This window comes from Procambarus clarkii, chromosome 40, assembly GCF_040958095.1.
Source record: "Procambarus clarkii isolate CNS0578487 chromosome 40, FALCON_Pclarkii_2.0, whole genome shotgun sequence".
NCBI classification, from domain to species: domain Eukaryota; kingdom Metazoa; phylum Arthropoda; class Malacostraca; order Decapoda; family Cambaridae; genus Procambarus; species Procambarus clarkii.
Window position 1 is genome coordinate 3,002,881 of NC_091189.1, and position 22,309 is coordinate 3,025,189.

General features: G+C 49.1%; 2 protein-coding genes across 6 annotated transcripts in view; both read right to left on the reverse strand.

Moving 5' to 3' along the window:
• Positions 1-22,309, reverse strand: part of Pgant5 (polypeptide N-acetylgalactosaminyltransferase 5) — a 648,526-nt gene that overhangs the window by 162,750 nt on the left and 463,467 nt on the right. The gene's annotated exons all lie outside the window — the stretch shown is intronic.
• LOC138372977 (collagen alpha-2(VI) chain-like) lies at positions 8,131-9,018 on the reverse strand. Its single transcript, XM_069339016.1, has one exon. The coding sequence runs from the start codon at positions 9,016-9,018 to the stop codon at positions 8,131-8,133; it is 888 nt and encodes a 295-aa protein (XP_069195117.1).

The window sequence follows — 22,309 nt, forward strand, 5'->3', positions numbered from 1 at the left end:
GTGTGGCCCACCACTGGTGGTGGTGGGCCACATCAGGGCGTCGCTGCCTATCCTCCGCGTCACGAAACCCAGAGTAATGGCGGTAATACGTTTGGCCAGCCAGTATCAACAACCACCCAATTACAGCTGTAACTGCTCCTTTAATGGTCAATTAGACCAGAGGAATACACTTGCCAACACTCGACGGATGCTGGGTAGTAAATCTCAATAAGAGTTGATGCGTTCAGGGGCACAGGGTACACCTCCTCCCCTGGGGTTGTGCCCCCTCTCCCACCTGGGGGTTTAGGGACACCCCCACTCCCTCCACCCTGGGGCACAGGGATACACCCCTCCACCCCCTCCTGGGGTTCAGGGAGATCCCCTCTCTTCTGTGGCAAAGGTAGAACCCATTTCCCTATGGGCACAGGAACCCTCTTCCCACTGGAGGACCCCCCCCCCCTTGTGGCACAGAAACCCCCCTCCCCCCTCCCCCCACTCCGTGGCACAGAGATCTCCCTCCCCCCCACTCTGTGGCACAGAGATCTCCCTCCCCCCACTCTGTGGCACAGAGATCCCCCATTAAGTAAACAGCCCCGTTTTATCCCATGGCCTGTTGCTGTGAAGTAGTTTCCATTCCTTTAACGTCATTTCTTCGCATCATTGTATTCAGTCGCTAGTATTACGTACACTTAAGGGACCTGACCGTCCGGCGTACTACACGTATTAACTAAATGAGGCGCACCTTTCCCGTCGACATTCCCAGCAACACCTGTTACTTTCCAGAGACAAAACTGGTGCCTTGAGAAAGCTCCCTTTAAGAAGAGTATATTTAACGCTAGTGTGATCCTGGATCCTTCAAATAGCAGCTTGTCCACGGTTGTTCCAGCAATATTTCTTATGCTCGCTGGGAGGGTGTTGAACAACCGTGGACCTCTGATGTTTATAGTGTTCTCTTATTGTACCTATGGCACCTCTGTTCTTCACTGGTTCTGTTCTGCATTTTCTTGCATATCGTTCACTCCAGTACGTTGTTATTTTACTGTGTAGATTAGGGACCTGGCCCTCCAGTATTTTCCATGTGTATATTATTTGGTATCTCTCTCGTCTTCTTTCTAGTGAGTACATTTGGAACGAAAATTGAAACGATCCCAATAATTTAGGTGCTTTACCGCGTCTATGCGTGCCGTATATATTCTCTGTATTCTTTCTATTTCAGCAATCTCTCCTGCTCTGAAGGGGGAAGTGAGTACTGAGCAGTACTCGAGACGGGACAACACCAGTGACTTGAAGAGTACAACCATTGTGATGGGATCCCTGGATTTGAAAGTTCTCGTAATCCATCCTATCATTTTTCTGGCTGACGCAATATTTGCTTGGTTATGCTCCCTTAACGTTAAGTCGTCAGACATCATTATTCCCAAATCCTTGACATGCTATTTTCCTATAATGGGCAGATTCGATTGTGTTTTGTACCCTGTATTATGTTTCAGCTCCTCATTTTTGCTGTACCTGAGTACCTGGAATTTATCAATGTTAAACATCGTGTTATTTTCTGCTGCCCAATCGAAAACTTTTTTGAAGTTAATACAACACCTAATACACCTTGATGTATCGCACCTGGGCTTAACACACGTGAGCACAGATGCACACACACACACACACACCGCTGGAGTACGACTGCCTCGGTCGTTGTCATCATTCTCGTATCACGCAAACGATGAGTCGTAATAACGTGGCTGAAGATATGGTGACCAAACTACACGTCAGAAAAGGCAGAAACACGACGTTAGGGTCCGTCCCGGACCATTATCGAGACACACGACTCAATAACAGTTTCGAGACGGACCGAAACGTCGTCGTTTCTCCATCTTCTGACGTGTGGTTTTGGTCATCATTTCTCCTATCGTGTCTTGGATTGATCGTAATCCATCATATATCCTCTTGGCCGAGGTTTGAGATTGACCATTATCCATCCTATCCTCCTGGCCCAAGTTCTGGGTCTTGTGGTGCTCTGATATAATTACTCATTGCATTGTTGCACGATTCTGTTACTGTTAGGCAACCACACGAGGAATACAATCCTCCCACCACACATGTAATCCTCCTACCACTCAAAGAATACAATCCACCTGGTTGATACCTGGTTGATACCTGGTTGATGGGGTTCTGGGAGTTCTTCTACTCCCCAAGCCCGGCCCGAGGCCAGGCTCGACTATGTGCCACCCATGTGGCCACCCACGACACAAAGAATCAGTTAAGACAGAGACGATTGTACTGGGCAGGAGAAGCTGGTCGTGACAACACTCCGGTACTCTGGTACTCCAGGTGGGTACCTGGAGTACCGGAGCACAATATATTACCGGGTAACGCGATATGTTACTACAGTGGCATCCTCCCTAACACAGCCTTTCCCAATATTGGCTCTACAACATTGCTACCATTGGTGTTCCAACTATGGATTACCCGTCAGACAGTCTCTTCTAAAATCAAGAATAGTGATGACCAGTCACAACAGGGGGAAGGGCAAGGTGATGGGTGATGCTCCCTCCTGGAGAGTGACTGTTTGGGGTGGGAGTGGGAGCCGGAGGTCGTCTGAGTGAGTGACTGACTGAGTGAGGGAGGGAGAAAATGAATGAGTGAACACAGGATCCATCTGTGTGTTTAAAGACAGAAAAAGTTTCTAAATTAGATAAAAGTTTCAAGAAAATTTGCAAAAAATTGTTATGCCCTTTTCAGGACTTTAACATCAAAGGCTGAAATACGCGCAGGAAAGAAAAAATAACTTACATAAGCAGTCAGGATCTAAACTCTAAAGTTTATTTTGAAGACATATAATTCGAGCCCATCCTGGTTCAAAGAGTTCCTCACTAACTCACAAATGTGCCACACTAATCTAACCTAGTGAGCACAGGTGTGTGTTTTTAGTTATATTAAAATAATCACCGCTGCTTCTTCGTATCTTGACAAGTTCTTATTGATAAAAATAACTAGCTGCCAAAACTTAAGAATCTAGGAATGTACAGAAGGCCTGTTGACCCATAAGAGACAGCTTCTATTTATATCCACCTAAATTCATTTATATATATTTATGTCTAACCTACGCTTGAAACAATACTGTGATCCCTCGTCTTTTATGTTACCTGGTAATTAGTTCCATACATCAACTTCCATATTTCCAAACCAGCATTTACCCAGGTCTTTTCAGAATCTGAAGTTATTCGATTTGTAAATCACTGTTTCGTGTTCGATGTTCTGTTGATATATATTTAAAATGTTATTTACATCCCCTTTATAATTCCATTTCATATATATATATATATATATATATATATATATATATATATATATATATATATATATGTCGTACCTAGTAGCCAGAACTCACTTTTTGGCCTACTATTCAAGGCCCGATTTGCCTAATAAGCCAAGTTTTCCTGAATTAATATATTTTTTCTAATTTTTTTCTTATGAAATGATAAAGCTACCCATTTCATTATGTATGAGCTCAATTTTTTTTTATTGGAGTTAAAATTAACGTAGATATATGACCGAACCTAACCAACCCTACCTAACCTAACCTAACCTATCTTTATAGGTTAGGTTTGGTTAGGTAGCCGAAAAAGTTAGGTTAGGTTAGGTTAGGTAGGTTAGGTAGTCGAAAAACAATTAATTCATGAAAACTTGGCTTACTAGGCAAATTTGGCCTTGCATAGTAGGCTGAGAAGTGAGTTCTGGCTACTAGGTACGACATATATATATATATATATATATATATATATATATATATATTTAATATTTACTTTTTCAGACCAACTTTTTCAGCATTAAACTGCATATGTCAATCTTTCGTCCATTTTAAAAGTCAATCTAGATTGTCTTGTAATGTGTGGTTGTGTGTCTTAATTGATTTCACGTCCAATTTTCGTATAGTCTGCAACTTTATAAACATTGTTGCTGCTGAAGTCTGCGTGTAAATCATTAATATATGCCATAAACCACAGAGGTCCAGGATAGAGCCTTGGGAAGCTTACAATAGTTTCCCACACCAACCTAACTCTATGCTAACTCTTGTTGTCTTTTAATTAACCAAGCTCTAAAACAACTCAGAGTCACCATAATAACTTGGTCCTCTATTGTAGAGTCACTCACGAGGCTCTGTATCAAATAATTAAAGTCAAGATATAGAATATTGCACTCCTTTATGTTCTCAAATGACATGAGATACACTGGAAAAGAATGAGAACATTTGTTCATCAGGCTAAGACTTTATTAACCCGCGTTATCAAGCCTTTATTAATGTATGTTTTATCAAGTTGTAAACGTATGGCTTTGCGATTATAGATTCAAGCAATTTTTCTTCAATAGACGTTAAGCTTACTGAACGACACAAGAGATCTATATAAATTGCCGTAATATTTTCAGCCCTACCGAGAGGCACTCTGCTCGACTCTAATGACTTAAGAAATATGTAAGATATTGGCTCACAGTCTTCGCTAAGAACCCCCGCCAAATACTTCAGTTTACCCTGCTGACTTCGCAGGGCTTAAACTTCTGTGTTATCTTGCAGACGAGGAGTCACAATAACGTGGCTGAAAAATGTTGACCAAACCACACACTAGTAAGTGAAGAGACAACGACGTTTCGGTCCGTCCTGGACCATTCTCAAGTCGACTTGTCTATGTTATCTTAATAGCTCTCTCTCCCTGGTCACACCAATGATTATCTTGAGGTTATCTTGAGATGATTTCGGGGCTTTTTAGTGTCCCCGCGGCCCGGTCCTCGACCAGGCCTCCACCCCCAGGAAGCAGCCCGTGACAGCTGACTAACACCCAGGTACCTATATTACTGCTAGGTAACAGGGTAACACACACACACACAGCCTCGAGCATAAATATGGTCAAAGTGTCCTTGCAACACCTACATTGATCTATTCAGTTGCAGGTTTACTATCAAGTTACTCAAGCATATACAGAGGGAAAGTACTTAAGGAAATAAATATTATTTTATACGTCATTATCAGGGACTTGATCTGTCACATTACTTCACATTTGTTGCAAATACGCCTCCCCATCTATGGGGGTCGGGTTCATGGTTTTTTTTTTATTCTGAACATATTTCACGCGTTAGCGATATTGGTGGCGGAGTCATGGGAACGAGAATGTCGTAGGGATCGGGGTTCGAAACCCTACTTCTTTCCAGCAAGTGGTCTTTGTCTCGCTCTCAAAACAAACAAATATCCAACCACCTAAATGTCAACACCCAAAACACACACACACACACACACACACACACACACACACACACACACACACACACACACACACAGGGATGGCAGGTCTTGCCTCACAGGGTTACTTGAATTCTACGACCAGGCAACAAAAATAAGGCAAGAAAGAGAAGGGTGGGCAGACTGCATATTTTTGGATTGTCAGAAAGCCTTTGATACAGTGCCACACAAGAGGCTAGTGCGAAAGTTGGAGATGCAGGCTGGAGTGAGAGGGAAGGTACTCCGGTGGATAGAGGAATACCTAAGCAACAGGAGACAACGAGTCTGTGTGAGGGGTGAGGTCTCAGATTGGCGAGACGTCACAAGTGGAGTCCCGCAGGGGTCAGTCCTTGGACCTATACTGTTTCTGGTATATGTAAATGATCTCCCAGAGGGTATAGATTCGTTCCTCTCAATGTTTGCCGACGATGCAAAAATTATGAGGAGGATTGAAACAGAGGATGATAGTAGGAGGCTACAAGATGACCTGGATAGACTGAGTGAATGGTCCAACAAATGGCTGTTGAAGTTCAACCCGAGTAAATGCAAAGTAATGAAACTAGGCAGTGGAAACAGGAGGCCAGGCACAGGATACAGAATAGGAGATGAAGTACTTAATGAAACAGACAGAGAGAAAGATCTAGGAGTTGATATCACACCAAACCTGTCTCCTGAAGCCCACATAAAGAGAATAACGTCTGCGGCATACGCGAGGCTGGCTAACATCAGAACGGCGTTCAGGAACCTGTGTAAGGAATCATTCAGAATCTTGTACACCACATATGTAAGACCAATCCTGGAGTATGCGGCCCCAGCATGGAGCCCGTACCTTGTCAAGCACAAGACGAAGCTGGAAAAAGTCCAAAGGTATGCTACTAGACTAGTCCCAGAACTAAGAGGCATGAGTTATGAGGAAAGGCTGCGGGAAATGCACCTCACGACACTGGAAGACAGAAGAGTAAGGGGGGACATGATCACAACCTACAAAATCCTCAGGGGAATCGACCGGGTAAACAAGGACGAACTTTTCAACACTGGTGGGACGCGAACAAGGGGACACAGGTGGAAGCTGAGTACCCAAATGAGCCACAGAGACGTTAGAAAGAACTTTTTCAGTGTCAGAGTAGTTAGCAAATGGAATGCATTAGGAAGTGATGTGGTGGAGGCTGACTCCATTCACAGTTTCAAATGTAGATATGATAGAGCCCAATAGGCTCAGGAATCTGTACACCAGTTGATTGACGGTTGAGAGGCGGGACCAAAGAGCCAGAGCTCAACCCCCGCAAGCACAATTAGGTAAGTACAATTAGGTAAGTACACACACACACACACACACACACACACACACACACACACACACACACACACACACACACACACACACACACACACACACACACACATGGTTGGCAACAGTCCGCACCTCAACACAGCTCATGTGTTGTTGCCAGAACAAAAAATGATCCTATCTCTGCCACAGCTGGTGGTGGTGGTGGTGGTGGTGGTGGTGGTGCTGGTGCTGCTGCTGGTGCTGCTGCTGCTCTTAGGTGGTGGTAGTGGTAGTGGTAGTGGTAGTGGTAGTGGTGGTGGTGGTGGTGGCGGTGGTGGTGGTGGTGCTGCTAGGGGTGGTGGTGGTGGTGCTGGTGCTGGTGCTGCTAGGGGTGGTGGCGGTGGTGCTGTCTATACAGCTACCATTGTCACTACTCTCCCTAGTTTAACTCCTCACTCATCGCTGATAACTGTACATGTTCCCCAGGTGGGTGAGGACCATGTCGGGACCACTCCCGCCCCCCCTCCCCCTCCCCTACTCTCACCTCACTCCAATTACAACTAATTAAATTACTCCCATTGGGCAAAATTTTATATTAATTGTCTCAATGATGAAGTTAATAATTACGGTTATTTCAGGCGTCTAATGAACCAACACAAATACTATTCATCAACGACTGTTCCTATTTGTTCTACTATTATTCCCTCTTATAGTTACTACTGCTAGTCTCTCCTGGTTCATTTTAATCCATCCTTTCCTTTCACTACTTTCTTTTCCGTTGCTGACAACCCCTCTCCTCCCCCCCTTTCCACCATAAGGTTCACACCCCCTCTTCCCCAATACCCCCACTCCCCCCCTCCCCCCATACGCCTATCCCTCCCTATCCGCTGCTACGGTCAACTCTTAGAATTTTTGAACAAGACAATTGTAGTCTCAATATTCCAAAAAAATGGACAGTCAGCAGACCCTTAATTCCCGTCGACTGTCACTGCCGAGTACTGTGTGTAAACTGACGCAGAGAGCAGTCAGGTTTACCTGCTTGGTGGGGCTCTGGGAGTTCTTCTACTCTCAAAGCCCGGCCTGAGGTGGAGGCTGATGGTGCACCTGCAGAGGATGGCCCTTGTAACGAAGGGCTGCGTGGATTTAGGAGGAGGAAAATCGTGACTTGACAAACTTGATAGTACTACGCCAAGATTACGAAGACAGGAAAATGGAATCTTGGTAGAAAGAATTTTTCCTAGATCGTTAAAAAAAAACACTGTGCTTCTTCAAATGCATAAGATGGAGAAGCACATTGGGATAACTTGAAAGAAACTGAACTAAGGGAGTACCTGAAAGACAGAAAACAGTGAGTCACGGTATGAGGCGAGGTTTCGAACTGGAGGAAATTAACAAGCGGGGTCCCCACTTGTGATCCTGTGGTCCTGGGTTCGATCCAAGGTGCCGGCGAGAAACAATGGGCAGAGTTTCTTTCACCCTATGCCCCTGTTACCTAGCAGTAAAATAGGTACCTGGGTGTTAGTCAGCTGTCACGGGCTGCTTCCTGGGGGTGGAGGCCTGGTCGAGGACCGGGCTGCGGGGACACTAAAAGCCCCGAAATCATCTCAAGATAACCTCAAGATCTCAAGATAACGGGTACAGCAAGGCTCTTAGGGCTTGCAGTGCAAAACCTTACTTCGCTGTTGTCACTAATAAGGAAGCCTTCAGAGTACTGCCCCTCCCCTGCTCTGCCCTCCTCTCTCTGTTCCCGTGCTGGGGAGGTCCCCCTTTCTCTGTTGCCGTGCTGGGGAGGTCCCCCTTTCTCTGTTGCCGTGCTGGCGGCCCCTTTCTCTGTTGCCGTGCTGGCGGCCCCTTTCTCTGTTGCCGTGCTGGGGGCCCCTTTCTCTGTTGCCGTGCTGGGGCCCCCCTTTCTCTGTTCCCGTGCTGGGGAGGTCCCCCTTTCTCTGTTGCCGTGCTGGCGGCCCCTTTCTCTGTTGCCGTGCTGGCGGCCCCTTTCTCTGTTGCCGTGCTGGGGGCCCCTTTCTCTGTTGCCGTGCTGGGGCCCCCCTTTCTCTGTTCCCGTGCTGGGGAGGTCCCCCTTTCTCTGTTGCCGTGCTGGCGGCCCCTTTCTCTGTTGCCGTGCTGGCGGCCCCTTTCTCTGTTGCCGTGCTGGCGGCCCCTTTCTCTGTTGCCGTGCTGGCGGCCCCTTTCTCTGTTGCCGTGCTGGCGGCCCCTTTCTCTGTTGCCGTGCTGGGGAGGTCCCCCTTTCTCTGTTGCCGTGCTGGCGGCCCCTTTCTCTGTTCCCGTGCTGGGGAGGTCCCCCTTTCTCTGTTGCCGTGCTGGCGGCCCCTTTCTCTGTTGCCGTGCTGGCGGCCCCTTTCTCTGTTGCCGTGCTGGCGGCCCCTTTCTCTGTTGCCGTGCTGGCGGCCCCTTTCTCTGTTGCCGTGCTGGGGGCCCCTTTCTCTGTTGCCGTGCTGGGGCCCCCCTTTCTCTGTTGCCGTGCTGGGGGAGACCCCTTTCCCATTGGTGACCCCCAGCGGGGAACCCTTCCCTCTTCGCCTCCAAACCCCCTCTATTCACTAGAGCGACTCGTTCCCTCTTAAACAAACTAGGCCAGGGAGCTGACATCACCTGAGATAGCCAATTATGACCCGGTCCACCAGACTAGCCTCCGGCCCCACAACAACCAACACTCATAATTGGTTTTAGTGCACGAGACCAAAATACTAGACTCCCTGGCGGCTTCCATACACCAGAGTCCAGTGGTGGTGGTGGGGGTGGTGGTGAGGATGGTTGTGGTGGTGGTGGTGGGGGTGGTGTGTACTAGTACTAACCTAATTGTGGTGCTATGAGCTAGTGGTAATGTTAGTGGTGTTGTATGGTAGTGTGATGTGTGTTAGTGTGGTATACCTGGACCATATCTGGAAAGGGTTTCAGGAGTTCTACGCCCCAAGCCCGGCCTAGGGCCAGGGTTCGACTTGTGATAACTTGGTCCAACAGGCTGATGCTTGGAGCAGCCCGCAGGCCCACTTGCAAGCCTCGTTGGTCCGGCACTTCTTGCAAGAACTTATCCAAATGCTTCTATAAGACATCAATATTTGTACTTGCAATATTTCTAATGCTTGCTGGGAGGGTGTTGAACAGCCGTGGACCTCTGATGTTGAATGTTCTCTGATTGTGCCTATGGCACCTCTACTCTTCACCGGTTCTATTCTGCATTTCCTTCCGTATCTTTCGCTCCAGTATGTTATTTGTGAAAATTTGGGAGTATAAAGTATTTCCTTCCAGTATCTTCCATGTATATATGGAAGATACTGGAAGGAAATAAAGCAGAGGAGAAAATGTATAGACCGATAACACTAACATCACACATCATAAAAATCTTTAAAAAGAGAACTAAGAAATAATATCACAAATCACATGGAATCACAGGATCTGCATAACCCTGGACAATATGGTTCAGAACACGGCTCTTCTGCCACTCACAATTGCTAGACCACTATCACATGACCTTAGCTGTTATGGAAGAAACAAAACGCTGATATAATTTTCACAGAATTCACGAAAGCCTTCGACAAATGTGACCATGGTGTTATTGTGTACAAAATGCGTTAAAAAGTATTTACTGGCAGAGTTGGGAGATGGATCTTTAATTTCCCAACGAACAGAGCGCAGAATTAATCTGCGTCAACAATCACAGTCAACACAGCATTAATCACAGTCAACACAGCAAAATCCGGATCATCTACTGTAAAAAGTTCAGTTCCCCAAGGTACCGTACTTGCTACGGTACCTTTTCTCATCCTCATATCTGACTTAGACAAGAACACAATCTACAGTACCGTATCATCAGTTTGCGGATGCCACTAAGATGTTTATGAGAGTAGACAATACAGAGGACACGGCCAATCCCCAAATTGATGTAAATTATATCTTTCACGGCCTACAAAACATATGTTTAATGAAGATAAGTTCCAGCTCCAGTGCTATGGAAAAAAAAACGGAAACTTCACATATAAAACGGAATCAAATCACACTATAGAATGACAAAAACAATGTACAGGATCTGGGAGTAATCATGTCGGAAGACCTTAATTTTAAAGGACATAATAAAGTAGCTGTCACAACTGTAATAAAAACGACAGGATGGATAACAAGGACCTTTTCCACAAGATATGCCATACCCATACTCTTCAAGACGCTAGTGCTCTCTAGAGTGGAATATTGTTGCACAATAACTGCCCCTTTCAAGCTGGGATAATTGTTCACTCGGAGATCGTGCAATGATCTTTTACTGCTAGAAGCCACTCAATAAAACATCTAAATTACTGAGACCGATTAAAATTTATAGATCTAGTATTCTCTTGAGCGCAGGCAGAGATACACAATAATCGACACTTGGAAATTACTAAAAAGGCTGTTTCCAAACCTGCACACAGAAATAACATCACATGAGACCAGAAGGCATGGCAGGATGTGCAGAATACCCCCGTTGAAAAGCAGAGGTGCAACAGGTACTCTGAGAGAGAACTCTTATCAACATCACAGGCCCGAGACTGTTCAACACGCTTCCACTACACATAAGGGGCATAACTGGCCGACCCCTCACAGTGTTCAAGAGAGAACTGGATAAGCACCTCCAAAGGTTACCTGACCATCCGCCAACACCCACACACGACCAAAGAGCCAAAGCTCAATCCCCGCAAGCACAACTAGGTGAGTACACTACACACACACACACACACACACACACTTAGGGGGTCTGGTAGCCTAGCGAACAGCGCGCAGCACTCGTAATTCTGTGGCCCGGGTTCGATTCCCGGACCAGGCAGAAACAAATGGGCAAAGTTTCTTTCACCTCTGATGCCCCTGTTACTTAACAGTAAATAGGTACCTGGGAGTTAGACAGCTGCTACGGAGCTGCTTCCTTGGGAATTAGTAGCTAGTTACAGTTGATGCACAGTTGAATGGCGGGCCGAAAGAGCAGAGCTCAACCCCTTCAAGTACGAATAGGTGAATACAAATAGATGAATACATCCTCCGCCAGCACACACCCTGCAGGTCCTGTGCCGCCACACGCGACCAGCCTCGTATCAGTAAATGCTTTCACCAGAAGCAGCAGCAGTAGGGAGCTGCGGTGAGCTGGAGGTGTGTGGGTTGTGAGCCCACACTACCTCGGGCTCAACCACACCACTCACCCTTCCGCCCCCCCCCACAACACTCACCCTTCCCCCCCCCCCACAACCACACCACTCACCCTTCCCCCCCACAACCACACCACTCACCCTTCCCCCCCCACAACCACACCACTCACCCTTCCCCCCCACAACCACACCACTCACCCTTCCCCCCCCACAACCACACCACTCACCCTTCCCCCCCCACAACCACAACACTCACCCTTCCCCCCCCCACAACCACACCACTCACCCTTCCCCCCCCCACAACCACACCACTCACCCTTCCCCCCCCACAACCACAACACTCACCCTTCCCCCCCCCACAACCACAACACTCACCCTTCCCCCCCACAACCACACCACTCACCCTTCCCCCCCACAACCACACCACTCACCCTTCCCCCCCACAACCACACCACTCACCCTTCCCCCCCACAACCACAACACTCACCCTTCCCCCCCACAACCACACCACTCACCCTTCCCCCCCCCCACAACCACACCACTCACCCTTCCCCCCCACAGCCACAACACTCACCCTTCCCCCCCCACAACCACACCACTCACCCTTCCCCCCCCCACAACCACACCACTCACCCTTCCCCCCCCCACAACCACAACACTCACCCTTCCCCCCCACAACCACACCACTCACCCTTCCCCCCCACAACCACACCACTCACCCTTCCCCCCCCACAACCACACCACTCACCCTTCCCCCCCACAACCACACCACTCACCCTTCCCCCCCACAACCACACCACTCACCCTTCCCCCCCACAACCACAACACTCACCCTTCCCCCCCCCCCACAACCACAACACTCACCCTTCCCCCCCACAACCACACCACTCACCCTTCCCCCCCACAACCACACCACTCACCCTTCCCCCCACAACCACACCACTCACCCTTCCCCCCACAACCACAACACTCACCCTTCCCCCCCCACAACCACACCACTCACCCTTCCCCGCCCCCACAACCACACCACTCACCCTTCCCCCCACAACCACAACACTCACCCTTCCCCCCCCCACAACCACACCACTCACCCTTCCCCCCACAACCACACCACTCACCCTTCCCCCCCACAACCACACCACTCACCCTTCCCCCCCACAACCACACCACTCACCCTTCCCCCCACAGCCACACCACTCACCCTTCCCCCCCACAACCACACCACTCACCCTTCCCCCCCACAACCACAACACTCACCCTTCCCCCCCCACAACCACACCACTCACCCTTCCCCCCCCACAACCACAACACTCACCCTTCCCCCCCCCCCACAACCACACCACTCACCCTTCCCCCCCCCACAACCACAATACTCACCCTTCCCCCCCCCACAACCACACCACTCACCCTTCCCCCCCCACAACCACACCACTCACCCTTCCCCCCCCCCCACAACCACAATACTCACCCTCCCCCCCCCCACAACCACAACACTCACCCTTCCCCCCCCACAACCACACCACTCACCCTTCTCCCCCCCCACAACCACAACACTCACCCTTCCCCCCCCCACAACCACACCACTCACCCTTCCCCCCCCCCACAACCACACCACTCACCCTTCCCCCCCCACAACCACAATACTCACCCTTCCCCCCCCCACAACCACACCACTCACCCTTCCCCCCCCCACAACCACACCACTCACCCTTCCCCCCCACAACCACACCACTAACCTTTCCCCCCACAACCACACCACTCACCCTTCCCCCCACAACCACACCACTCACCCTTCCCCCCCACAACCACACCACTCACCCTTCCCCCCCACAACCACAACACTCACCCTTCCCCCCCACAACCACACCACTCACCCTTCCCCCCCCACAACCACAACACTCACCCTTCCCCCCCCACAACCACATCACTCACCCTTCCCCCCCCCCCACAACCACAATACTCACCCTTCCCCCCCCCACAACCACACCACTCACCCTTCCCCCCCCCACAACCACACCACTCACCCTTCCCCCCCCCACAACCACACCACTCACCCTTCCCCCCCCCCCACAACCACAATACTCACCCTTCCCCCCCCACAACCACACCACTCACCCTTCCCCCCCCACAACCACACCACTCACCCTCCCCCCCCACAACCACAACACTCACCCTTCCCCCCCCCACAACCACACCACTCACCCTTCCCCCCCACAACCACAACACTCACCCTTCCCCCCCACAACCACACCACTCGCCCTTCCCCCCCCCCACAACCACACCACTCACCCTTCCCCCCCCACAACCACAATACTCACCCTTCCCCCCCCCACAACCACACCACTCACCCTTCCCCCCCCCCACAACCACACCACTCACCCTTCCCCCCCCCCCACAACCACAACACTCACCCTTCCCCCCCCCCACAACCACACCACTCACCCTTCCCCCTCCCACAACCACACCACTCACCCTTCCCCCCCCACAACCACACCACTCACCCTTCCCCCCCCACAACCACAACACTCACCCTTCCCCCCCCCACAACCACACCACTCACCCTTCCCCCCCCCCCACAACCACACCACTCACCCTTCCCCCCCCCACAACCACACCACTCACCCTTCCCCCCCCCACAACCACACCACTCACCCTCCCCCCCCCCACACAACCACAACTAATCTCCCCCTTAATAAACACATCCATAAAACAATTATCTTCGTAACTCTGTTCAGGTGTTGACGCCATGTAAGACCAGGAGGATGAAGTGTGAGAGTGGACACATCGCCTCCCGCCCCGACAATTCACCTCATTCACAGTCCAAGTGGGACCTGCGCTCCGTCTCCCCTCACCGCCCCCTCACAGCTCGTCCCCTCACCTACCCCCCCTCACAGCTCTCCTCCTCTGCACGATATCACTGCTTTCACAGTCACCGTGCGACTGATAGTCCATCACAGGCTCCCTGCGCCCATTCCATTCACTGTTCCGCACCTCAAACACCCGCTATATGAGTCTCCTCATCGCGTGAGGGGATTACAATCCTTCCTCACAATAATTGTTATCTCAAACTTATGAGGATAAATACTGGAGAATACAGTATGATTCTGTATTTTGAATACATTATTTAGGGGCCTCGCGGTTGAGTGAACTGCGCTCTGGGATCGTACGTAGTCCTAGGGGGCCTGGGTTCGATCCCCGGCAGAGGCGGACACAAATGGGCAGAGTTTGTTTCACCCTGATGCACCTGTTCACCTAGCAGTACATAAGTACCTGGGAGTTAGACAGCTGCTACGGGCTGCTTCCTGCGCGATGTGTGCAAGTGTGTGTTAGAGAAAAATGTCTAGTAGACATAATAAAGGCAAAATAAATTGGTTAAAAAGGCGGGGTCCAAGAGTTAATAGCTCGACTCTGCAGATACAAATAGTAAATACATATACACACAAAAGGAAATAAGGGGGAAGGAACTGCAATGGATAAGGGAGTACCTAAGCAACAGAAGACAGCGAGTCACTGTGAATGGTGAGGTCTCAGAGTGGCGAGAAATGGGAAACATGATCACCACATACAAAATTCTCAGGGGAAGTTACAGGAGTCCCTTATGGCTTATTTAACACGCGTGGTACACGCACAAAGGGGACACAGGTGGAAGCTGAGTACCCAAATGAGCCACAGAGACATTACAAAAGAACTTTTTCAGTGTCAAAGTAGTTAGTAAATGGAATGCACTAGGTAGTGATGTGGTGGAGGCTGACTCCATACACAGTTTCAAATGTAGATATGATAAGAGCTCAAAGAGGTCAGGAACCTGTATGTCAGTAGATTGACAGTTGAGAGGCGGGACCAAACAGCCGAAGCTCAACCCCCGCAAGCACAACTAGGTGAGTGTACACACACACACACACACACACACACACACACACACACACACACACACACACACACACACACACACACACACAGAACTTTTTCAAAGCTCAACCCCCGCAAGCACAAATAGGTGAGTGTACACACACACACACACACACACACACACACACACACACACACACACACACACACACACACACACACACACACACACACACACACACACACACACTCGCAACACCAAATATCCCTGGATTAATATTTCCTCCCTACTGCAGGATGCAAAAAGATTCTCTGCTTGTACACCAGGGAGCAGTGTTGACTGATTCACTCACCAGGGAGCAGTGTTGACTGATTCACTCACCAGGGAGCAGTGTTGACTGATTCACTCACCGGGAGCAGTGTTGACTGATTCACTCACCGGGAGCAGTGTCGACTGATTCACTCACCGGGAGCAGTGTTGACTGATTCACTCACCGGGAGCAGTGTCGACTGATTCACTCACCAGGAGCAGTGTCGACTGATTCACTCACCGGGAGCAGTGTCGACTGAGTCACTCACCAGGGGGCAGTGTCGACTGATTCACTCACCAGGGGTCAGTGTCGACTGAGTCACTCACCAGGGGTCAGTGTCGACTGATTCACTCACCAGGGGTCAGTGTCGACTGATTCACTCACCAAGGGCAGTGTCGACTGAGTCACTCACCAGGGACAGTGTCGACTGAGTCACTCTCCAGGGGCAGTGTCGACTGAGTCACTCACCAGCAGCAGTGTCGACTGAGCCACTCACCAGGGAGCAGTGTCGACTGAGTCACTCACCAGCAGCAGTGTCAACCGAGTCACTCACCAGGAGCAGTGTCGACTGACTCACTCACCAGCAGCAGTGTCGACTGACTCACTCACCAGGGAGCAGTGTCAACTGAGTCACTCACCAGCAGCAGTGTCGACTGAGTCACTCACCAGGGAGCAGTGTCGACTGATTCACTCACCAGCAGCAGTGTCGACTGAGTCACTCACCAGCAGCAGTGTCGACTGAGTCACTCACCAGGGAGCAGTGTCGACTGATTCACTCACCAGCAGCAGTGTCGACTGAGTCACTCACCAGCAGCAGTGTCGACTGAGTCACTCACCAGGGAGCAGTGTCGACTGAGTCACTCACCAGCAGCAGTGTCGACTGAGTCACTCACCAGGGAGCAGTGTCGACTGAGTCACTCACCAGGGAGCAGTGTCGACTGATTCACTCACCAGGAGCAGACCTGACAAGATCAACTCCCATTAAGTGCGTCTCCCGTCGAGTGCGTCACGAAGAGCATTTATGAGACGTCAGAGACGCGTGTTGGTGAGTAATTAACATCACATTAGACAGCGTCAGCCAACACCTGCCACACCTGCAGTGTTTACTCACCTGTAGAGCATCAGAGAGGTGTGGGGGGGGGGCAAGGTAGGAAGGGAGGGAGGGAGATGTGGAACGAGGAGATGTATATATAGAGGACAAACAGAGAGATAGAGAGAGAGAAAGAGAGAATGAGAGCAGCAAATGAGAGGAGAAGGCAGCATCCATTACTTGCCCTCATGACACAAGCATGGAGGCAGCATCCATTACTTGCCCTCATGACACAAGCATGGAGGCAGCATCCATTACTTGCCCTCATGACACAAGCATGGAGGCAGCATCCATTACTTGCCCTCATGACACAAGCATGGAGGCAGCATCCATTACTTGCCCTCATGACACAAGCATGGAGGCAGCATCCATTACTTGCCCTCATGACACAAGCATGGAGGCAGCATCCATTACTTGCCCTCATGACACAAGCATGGAGGCAGCATCCATTACTTGCCCTCATGACACAAGCATGGAGGCAGCATCCATTACTTGCCCTCATGACACAAGCATGGAGGCAGCATCCATTAGCTGCTCCCGTCAGTCATTCACAACTCACAATGACACAATTTCCATCTCCTGGACGTCTGGCTCATTGAGTTTCCATCTTCCATTTATGCTCTTCATTCGGTGTTCTCCCGCGCGCGCGTGTGTGTGTGTGTGTGTGTGTGTGTGTGTGTGTGTGTGTGTGTGTGTGTGTGTGTGTGTGTGTGTGTGTGTGTGTGTGTGTGTGTGTGTATTGTGTCTATACCTTTCTCTCATGTGTGTATGTGTTCCCTCATTCCTTCCTCGTGTGTGTATGTGTCTGCACGTTCGTTCCTCATGCGTGTCTAGTCTCCTCGTACCTTGTGCATGTGTGTATTCTCTCTTCTCCTTCCTCTCGTGTGTATTATGTCTCCTCGTTCTTCTCTCATATGTGTACTGTTCCCCAAATTACAAGCCAAGGTTCATACACAGAGGACGACTAAATAAATGGGAACTCAAAAAAAAAAAAAAGCCGTATGAAGACTGCCCCCTTCAAGCAGTCATACAATACTGTAGTGAGAGAGATGGTGACCCATTTCCTGCTCGGGGTACCAGGTGAGTGCCAGCTAGAGAGCCAGTTAGAGTGCCAGTACATCCTCAGTAACCAGTCAGCGAAAGTGGCCGAGAGGTTTAAGTTTAGTTCAGCATATTCATTATTCACCCATCCTTTGAGGAGGTGGTTACAAAAGAGCAATAATCAACTCCAGAACTGAAACCCACTTTTTGATGACTTACGAAGTTTATATATATACATAAACAGTCCGATCACAATTTATCAAACTAACATTATAGTGACACCAAGAGGCCACACAACGAGTGAATAAAAATATTAGTTTAATTAATCGTTTGTGAACCCCCATTCTAATCCTACAGGCGCGTGACTTAAATGCTTCGGGGCCACATGATGGGTTGAGGCACCGGAACCCAACGATGACTTAAGGCATACGGGCTCACCATAGCCCGTGCTACTTGGAACTTTGTTCCAGGTAGCGAATCTTTAACAACAACCGTAATCATTCTGGCATGATACAGCCCCCCCCCCCCCACCCGTCCAGTGGGCAGAAGTGGGATAAGTCGGGTGACCCACATCCACTACCTACAGTTACCAAACTTGGGACACCTACCAGACTATGATTTCTGGTTACACGTCAATTTGAATGAAATACACATTCCTCGGACATTCGTCATGGAGTTATGTCTTAATTCTAAACGCATACCAGGATATAATTGTGATGGCACGGTGTATACATATGCAGTCAGGCTATTGGAAGCTTGCAGATATACTTTTAACGGCGTCTGAGCCGAGTTTGGCGGTCGCTAATAATACTGGATGACCATAGAGATGCTGCCCTTGTGTCAGGGCAGAATAATGCCATATGGAACTGTGTAGATTACACTTGTGTCAGACTTACACAGCTCTGTAGAGAGGATAAGGCATCGTTGTCCCGGGGCCCCGGGACAAGTGTATATATAAATTTGGACGCATCAAATTGGCATCACCAAATTGGTATTACCAAACTTGCATCGTTAAATCGGCGGTGGCGGCTGCTGTGGACTTGCTGACTCCAAGGTCCACGTTCGACACATTGATCGGCACACGTCGGGAGTCGGGAAATTCGTATTCAGGATCCGAGCGTCAAACCGACACAATGATGGTGATACCTTCGACACCGACACAATACAGCACAAGGCTGAGCAAATTGCTACCAACCCCCCCAACCCCCACCCCATCTTCCCCTCCCCCCAACATCTTCCCCCACACCCCATCTTTCCCCCCAGACTCCATCTTCCCCCCACCGCCATCTTCCCCGGCCAATACACCGTCGACACAGGCAAGAGGCCGTCTGGGCGGTGATGGGCAAGTTGGCGTCGGCAAATCGGGCAACATATCGTTGTCTGGGGAGGTGTTTGCATATTGAATTTGGCGACGCCAATTCAATTTGGCGGATATTATTATATTAGGAGGGAGCAACGGCGCTCTTGTCGGGTTTTATGACTGCCGTGACGGCCGCCCCCCCCCCTCCTCACACCGCCCGCCCCCCTCATACACCACCGCCCCCCCCCCTTCACACACACACACACCGCCGCCGCCCTCCTCCTCTCACACCCCCGCCCCCCCTCACACACCACGTCACATTATCCGCATCACATTTAAAACAGCGGAGATCGCACCATTCCATAAAGGAGGTAGTAAAGCAAACGCAACTAAATTATAAACTGTACTAACACTACACACAACATCTTTGAGTGTTAAGGAGTAAGATCATAGCACACTTGGAGTCACAACCTCTACACAACCCTAGACAACACGGCTAATTTCTAATGTGAAATACTGTAATTAATTGCATGCATCGATAGTTTAGTCAAAGTTGAAATAAAAGTGTGAATAGAGCTGTAAGGTGATTAGGGTACTTCACATTTGCATAAGAGACTCCAAAAGTGTTTTGAAAGGTTTTGTATGCAAATTTACGCTTGTCTTGGGAAACAATTATAGTGTAATGAAGGGTTTGCAAAACATTGTTATATGGTGCCCTCGTTGGCGGTGGTGTAGCACACCAGTTGACTACACCGAGTCTGAAGGGCAAGCTGTGTTGTCAGCTCTTGCAACACTCAACCTCATTTACTCTTAATTAACTTAAGAGTAGAGAAAGATAGGAAGAAGAGAACACTGTCCAAAGACCATGTAGATTCAGGAGTCGCATGAGCAGGCCGGAGCTGAAACACTTCTCGAAGGAGTGCCGGACCAGCCGGGCTGTGGTGGGTATGTGGGCCGGCGGGCCGCTCCAAGCAACAGCCCTGGTGGACCAAACTCTCACAATGTAACAGTAGGACTGTTAATATTGAAAGTCCATACGATCTAACATGAAATTTTGAGAGTTGGTAGTGAGTGGTAAAGACCTGACTTGCTAGGGAAGGGTCACGCCTCCCCCGAGGGATTAGTGTAGAAAACGGTGGCGCCAACCAGCAATGCATCGCTCGCCTGCTCCTTCCTGTACCCACCTGTGTAACAAAACCACACGGTATACCACGTACGTGAGACCAGTTCTGGAGTATGCAGATCAGGCGTATAATCCTCATCTCAAAACAGCATACAATATACAGATATTTACAAGAAACTTCTCCCACAGCAAAGTGGGACGGGAGTATGACGGTTCAACACACTAGACATAATGGCGTTAGGAAAGAGAAGACACAACAGAAACATTAAATACTTCATGGAACTTACAGTGCAGATACGGCGGAAAATGTTTAAACGAACACCAAGAGAATAGAGTTCCGGCCTCACACACACGTGGGGGGTCAGAGGTTCGAGACCCCTACAGCCCAGGTGAGTACAACCCGTTCTCGCACTTTCGTATAGTCAATATTGACTTATTAAATAAGTGCATATGTGACATACTAATTGATTGTGAATATTTTAGTTTACCTTGAAAAGCTTCATAGAAAACACCGACCTTACCTAACCTTCTTAGTATGTTAAGATAAGCATCTTATTGCTTCGTAATTGCAATTATTACTTAACCTATTATAGGTATAGGTTAAGTAATAATTGTAATAATCGTCTTCTCTTGGCACACCAAGAGAAGACGACACAGAAGCTAAAGATGAACAAGGAGAGGTGAGAAGATATCCCCATTAACCAAAGAAGATGTGATAAAGAATAAACATGTAAAAAAAATCAAATGTAACACACTGTTCGAGGATTAAACAGAAACAACTTACATAAACATTTTAAAAAGTTGATATGATGGAATCCACGCAGGTTGGTGTCGGTACCTCCGAGGACCGGGACCGGAGAGGAGGGGACCAAGAACACAAATTCGGTTTTGAATATATAAATAGGTGAACACAGATAGGCGAATATCCTCACACACACACACACATTAACATTACATACATAACATACACTCCCATCCTCATACCAGGTAGTTAAAGGTAGGAATGGTCGACACACATCGACAGCCGTCTCCCGATAATTGAAATTGAGAGACTTGTTATGCTTCTGGCGGGAGTGGGAGGAACAGGGGGGGGGGGGGGTGTAGGAGGGATGGTGAGGAAGTACGAGGGATAGATGGAGTGGTAGTGGAGGGGGTGATGACTGAAGGCAACCCGTTCTCGCACTTTCTTACAGTCAATATTGACTTATTAAATACGTGCATATGTGACATACTAATTGATTGTGAATATTTTAGTTTACCTTGAAAAGCTTCATAGAAAACACCTACCTTACCTAGCCTTCTTAGTATGTTAAGATAAGCATCTTATTGCTTCGTTATTACAATTATTACTTAACCTACACCTATAATAGGTTTAGTCATAATTGTAATTACGAAGCAATAAGATGCTTATCTTAACATACTAAGAAGGTTAGGTAAGGTCGGTGTTTTCTATGAAGCTTTTCAAGGTAAACTAAAATATTCACAATCAATTAGTATGTCACATATGCACGTATTTAATAAGTCAATATTGACTGTAAGAAAGTGCGAGAACGGGTTGCTGAAGGCGTGTTGTTGTCGGTAAGGTGTCTGCCGCTGTTTCAAGCTAACCCTGCCAGAAATACCATCCAGCATGACTCTCCCTGCCTTGGCCTGGACTTCCCTGCCTGTCCTAAATGTTATCTATCTCCAGGGAATATCTCTCTTCCCCCCCACCCCCCTCGGCCCGGCCCGGCCAGGCCCACCTCCCATCCTACCCTGCCAGGCTCAGCACACGACGACCTGTTCAACTCTGACGGCCAGCGCGGATGGTGCTGTAAATTAGGATGGAAATACATTCTCAAGAACTTGGTCGATAATGGGTACAGGGTGAGGGGCAAGGTGGTGGCAGGGAGGGGCAAGGTGGTGGCAGGGAGGGGCAAGGTGGTGGCAGGGAGGGGCAAGGTGGTGGCAGGGAGGG

Coding starts and splice junctions, on each gene's coding strand:
- LOC138372977 (XM_069339016.1), bottom strand. CDS start 9,018: ATGGGAAAGGGGTCTCCCCCAGCACGGCAACAGAGAAAGGGGGGCCCC.